A 5,153-nucleotide genomic window follows, 5' to 3' on the forward strand; every position below is an offset into this window, starting at 1 on the left:
ACATAAAAATTATCACATTGCAACGAAGCTGTTTGAAGCCAAAAGGACGAAGTATATAGGCAAATCCATATACTGCCCATCATTCCCATACTGGTTGAATGGCCCTGCTTACAGTTTTCGTAGACACTAGTGCCACAGTTCCCTCTCGTAGTGCGTGTATCACACTCTATGACCGTGACTCTATCTAAGGTTTCTCTGGCTATCGGCTGTTCCCGGTAGACTTTATTATATACGCGTACGCAGTCGGTTGTTTAGCCCCACGGCCACATTGTCGTGCTCGGTGCTAGGTATATGTGTCCGCTTGAAATCGAGAATGGGACGGATGCCCGTCTGGTCGGAAACACACAGGACAACGATTAGAGACTGACATCGACCAACGATAGTTTATGAAAGTAAGACGTTTTGGCTCCCACACGGGAAGCCTTGTTCACAATGAAGTTGAAGGGTGTCGTAGTCCGCTTACCTTTGCTTTAAGATGTGACGTAATAATCTTTTTATAGAATCCCTCACAATGCAGAGCACCCAGCGCACGCTTAAATTGCAATGGCGGCAACTTTACCCACGTGTACGCACGTTGCTTAGGTCGCATCTTAAAGAGAGCTGTAGCGTTATCGATGTCTCACCTTTCAGAAGAAACTACAACTTTCCTTTGTCTCTCTTTATTTTTCTTTTTTTTTCATCCGATTGCCACAGTTATGCGCAGAACGCATATTTTCGAGTCAATATCTCAACGCCATGCTAAAAATTTCGCCACCGTGAAAACCAACCACGAAAACGATATACGCTATCAATTTCGTTACTTACCTCTCGACCTCCAAGCCCCCTCCCCCTCTGACATTGTCAATGTACTAAAGGTCTTGTTACCTATGCGTCTTATGATTGGCTGAAGATTAGGCTACGCACAACGGGTGTGTGAAAAGCAGCTGGCGCTTGAGTGACCATCACAGACACCTGCCCCCACGAGAGACGGTGCCCGCAGTGGCCACGTCGGCACCGTGGCGATCACTTCGACAGCTCTGCCTGGAACGCGGATTCCCCATGGAGGGCGAGTTAACATCTGCCGAGCTGCTTCGTCTGAACTGCACGCGAGGCCAGAACCATGTCTGTCAACTGCTGCGACACCTGACAGCCTGCAACGAAGTATTGTGGCACGTGGGCCTTCAGCTCAGCGAAGACCAGAGAGACGAGCTCGGAGAAGTGAGCGTCGCGATTGTGCCGAGCATTCGCCGCCAACTACCGAGCCACACCGAGCGGGCGGCGATGGCCCTCCTGTGCCGCCTGATCGCAGAGCACCGGTGCATTGTGTCTGCGGAGCTGAACTACTCAGTGGCAAACAGAGGTCCGCTGGCCGGAGTCCTGGCGTCTTCGTCGAGTCTGAGAAGGCTCAGAGTGATCAGAATCGCGAGCGACCACCTGGAAATCCACAAGCCGTTCTCTGACATATTCTGCTCCTTGCCCTACACTGACGAATTCGTGTTCCACCATGTCTGCGAGCATTCCGGTGCGAGAATGACGATCCCCAATCGCCTGCTCACGCGAGACGGTGCCGCGCTGACATCGTTGGACGTGTCTGCAACGAGAATGAACCGCGCCACGGCCGGGAAGCTCATCGACGCGCTCATTGAGAACAGCACGATCACTGAGCTCGTCGTCGGAGCCGGTGTCTTTACGTGCGGCCCCCGGAACCGACCGTCACAGCAGTTTGCGCAGTATCTAACCAAGAAAGACGCGACGCTTCGTAAACTTACTCTGAGAGCGGTCTACTTCGATATCGCACCGGGGTGTCAGATCCTCGTGCAGGCCATCTCCGCAATGACGACGCTGCGAGAGTTGGCGGTGCAGTTTCACGCCGGTAGCCGAGGATGCCCGCTTTTCACCAGAGTGATTGCCGAGAGCCGCAGTATCCGCACGTTAAGCCTGCGATTCAAGGGGTTCGACGATGGACTGATTATTCCGTACCCACCTCAACGCGCGCACGCGGTCAACGTTCGCGCTTGGGCCTCGGCGTTGGAGGAAAACACCACTCTGGAGGAGTTGGCCCTCGACATTTCGTGGTCCACAAGCGAAGACTGCTGCGTCTTACTTCGAGCACTCGCGCTCAACTGCTCCATCCAGAAATTGACCTTGCACAGTCTTCCCCACGACGGTGGCCTGCGCGAAGTCTGTGGCACGATACGGGAGTGCGGACTCACCCACAGGGTTTGCATCGAGGACCATCGCGTTGGGCCTCGAGATCTTCCAACGCTTTCGGACTGTCGCGAAGTGACGGCCGTCATTCTCAGTTACGGATACCTTCCACACACGACTAACCTTCTAAGCGCCTTGGATGTCCTGGCTACTTGCAACCACGTCACATCGCTTACTGTATTTCTCGACTTCTTCCACAGCGGCATTTATGCGTCGTTGTCCGCTTACATAAGAAGCGCGTCCGCGTTGAAAGCAATTGAGCTCAGTGCCCGGGTCGACCAATTTCACGCCGACTACTTTCACGCCCGCTTTCCCGACGAGACTCCCCTAGATCGTTCTATGTCTGCCTTGTGCGAAGCCTTGTCTTCGAACCTCGGCATCACCAAGATCACGCTGGAGTCGACGGTGCAGTTGCGCGATGACGTCTACCCGGTGCTGGCCCGTGCCGCTACGAATCCCCGTCTTTACGAGCTCTCTCTGAGGTGCTTCAACGAAAACTTCTGCGCGGCCTTCCTGAGGTGTCTAATGCCACGGCTGGCCCAGGAGTACAACCTGCTTCGCCTGGAAATCCACGCTTGCGCACCGGCCGACGCCGAGATGTTCGCTGCCCAAGACATCGTGCTACGTAACCGCAGTCTCGTCCAACGAGCGACCAGATTCGTGTTGGGAGACCGCGACCCCTACTGCGCGCGGCCCTTCGAGCTCCTCTCGGAGCACCCGGTACTCGTCGACAACGTTCGAGCCAGGGCGTCGCTAGGAGGAGAGGTCGAAGCTGCGGTCGTGGTCAAAGGCGTGCTGCGGTGTCTGGGCCTTGCTGACGTTCACGAGTACATGCGCTTGACCGGCGTCGTCAAAACACGGGTCGAGTGCAATGTTCGGCACGACGGTGGCATGCAGCTGGACGAATTGGACTACGATTGCTGGACTCACATTCGCCGATACCTGGAGGTAGCCGACGTATTGGAAACATCCTGATCGTCGTTTTCTTCTTCTCATTTTCATTTCGTCAAGTCATTCTTTGTGTTGCACCTTCGCCGAACGATCGATTTGGAGTCTGCTCCACAATGAGCCCAATTCATCATCATCACCATCATCAGCCTGGTTACGCCTACTGCAGGGCAAAGGCCTCTCCCATACTTCTCCAACAACCCCGGTCATGTACCAATTGTGGCCATGCCGTCCCTGCAAACTTCTTAATCTCGTCCGCCCACCTAACTTTCTGCCGCCCCCTGCTACGCTTCCCTTTCCTTGGAATCCAGTCCTTAACCCTTAACGACCATCGGTTATCTTCCCTCCTCATTACATGTCCTGCCCATGCCCATTTCGTTTTCTTGATTTCAACTAAGATGTCATTAACTCGCGTTTGTTCCCTCACCCAATCTGCTCTTTTCTTATCCCTTAACGTTACACCTATCATTCTTCTTTCCATAGCTCATTGCGTCGTCCTCAATTTGAGTAGAACCCTGTTCGTAAGCCAATTCGCGCATTCACAAAAAACAGAACATTCTCCACCGTCTAAAACACGGGAGCGCCTGTCGTTATGTGTGCCGAAGAGCCGCCTAGTCTGCGGTTGGCACACTATCGTGCTTCGATTGTGTCTCGAGCAGTTGCGCTGGTTGCGCTTCCTGATGCAGTGTGCCGTGCGAGTGCATGCGTATTTAGCATCGTAGGCGACAAATGTGACCGGAGATGAGTTTGAGGCAAAGTGTGATTTCGTGTTGTGGACTGCACGCGACGATTGTTTGTGAGCCATCCCGTTTCATTTTTCAGTACCTATTATCCTGATCGTCGTTTTCTTCTTCTCATTTTCATTTTTCAGCACGCCGAGTCGCAGGCTGTGCCTTGACATCCTGGATCGCCCTTTGCCATTCCTCTTGAAACTTATTTTCAATCACCGCTTGCGATAGAGAGAGAGGGAAAATTATTTGCGACCTATGGGATAAGTTCACAATGCGCGTGACTGGTGAAAGCAGATAAACACGGCTGCTTTTAATATCTTATCACTCATATTCATCTGCCGCTTCCACGGCCTTCCGACAAGGCGATATGTGCGGCTGCAACTAAGGTCACATGGTGAGAGCAAACCTAGAGAAGTTTTAATAAAAGTTGTTATTTTTTTAACTCAATCGTTTGTATACCAAATGGGCTTCTGAATGCTTGTTCCATTGGACTCCTGATTGGCTGTTCGCCCTTGGCGTCTGTTGAAAAAACGTTGAGTCGGTTTGCAAAATGTAAAATCCCGACGTTGCTGCAAGGCAATCGCACCGAAACAGACACAGCTTGGCCTATGTACATATGAATCTGCCACATTTCCTTCGTACGAGTAGTGGTTCGCCTCATCCCGTGCAGATTCGTACCAGCGTACGTGCACATGCGATGCCGCGGCCTAATTAAGTGGGATTACCCAGCATTATTTGAAACTAGGATTGGGCATTACTTGACGATAATTGACTCTGATTTCTTGTTGACACTGCCATAAGCCAGGAGAATGAAAATATCCAAGCGAATCAACAAACACGAAATCTTCGACAGCTGCTCATACAAAACATGAGGCGTGCGTGCAGGTGCGCAAAATATTGTACGGCATAATGGCGACTAGTGCTAATGACGTAACTAATGACGACAAAGCAGCGTTGCTTCGGACGAGTTCCGATTTATACTCTTCACAATCTTTATATTGCTTTTTTATCCCTTGCTTATAACCATGTTCAATAAAATCATCTTCAGCCTGACCAAGTCACTGCATTCCGCTTGTATAACGGCTGCACGCTCGTATCAGCTGATGTGCTTTGATGCTGACCCTTGCTACCGCAACAAAAGCCTTTAATGTGTTTCTTTAAATTATTCTGTGGCTGTTTGTTAGTCTCCATCTCAGTGATGCCCCTCATACAGAAGAGCGCAGCACGTCTAATTATCGGTAAATAGGAGTGAGAGAGTTGGAATGTCGAAGAGGAAAGCTTGCTGAC

The 5,153-nt window shown here is 51.5% G+C and overlaps 1 protein-coding gene across 1 annotated transcript; it reads left to right on the forward strand.

Moving 5' to 3' along the window:
• Positions 1-890: 890 nt before the first annotated feature.
• On the forward strand, positions 891-4,919 carry LOC135912929 (uncharacterized). The gene is made up of 2 exons (XM_070530900.1): positions 891-3,135; positions 4,007-4,919. The coding sequence occupies exons 1-2, from the start codon at positions 1,039-1,041 to the stop codon at positions 4,031-4,033; spliced, it is 2,124 nt and encodes a 707-aa protein (XP_070387001.1). The 5' UTR covers positions 891-1,038; the 3' UTR covers positions 4,034-4,919.
• Positions 4,920-5,153: the final 234 nt, after the last annotated feature.

The sequence above is a fragment of the Dermacentor albipictus genome, chromosome 1 (genome assembly GCF_038994185.2).
Source record: "Dermacentor albipictus isolate Rhodes 1998 colony chromosome 1, USDA_Dalb.pri_finalv2, whole genome shotgun sequence".
NCBI classification, from domain to species: domain Eukaryota; kingdom Metazoa; phylum Arthropoda; class Arachnida; order Ixodida; family Ixodidae; genus Dermacentor; species Dermacentor albipictus.

What these genes read in the sequence shown, in the direction of transcription:
- LOC135912929 (XM_070530900.1), top strand. Translation starts at nt 1,039, where the DNA reads ATGGAGGGCGAGTTAACATCTGCCGAGCTGCTTCGTCTGAACTGCACG. An exon ending in ACATTCGCCGATACCTGGAG is followed by an intron (nt 3,136 to 4,006) that starts GTAGCCGACGTA and finishes TTCATTTTTCAG; the next exon opens with CACGCCGAGTCGCAGGCTGT.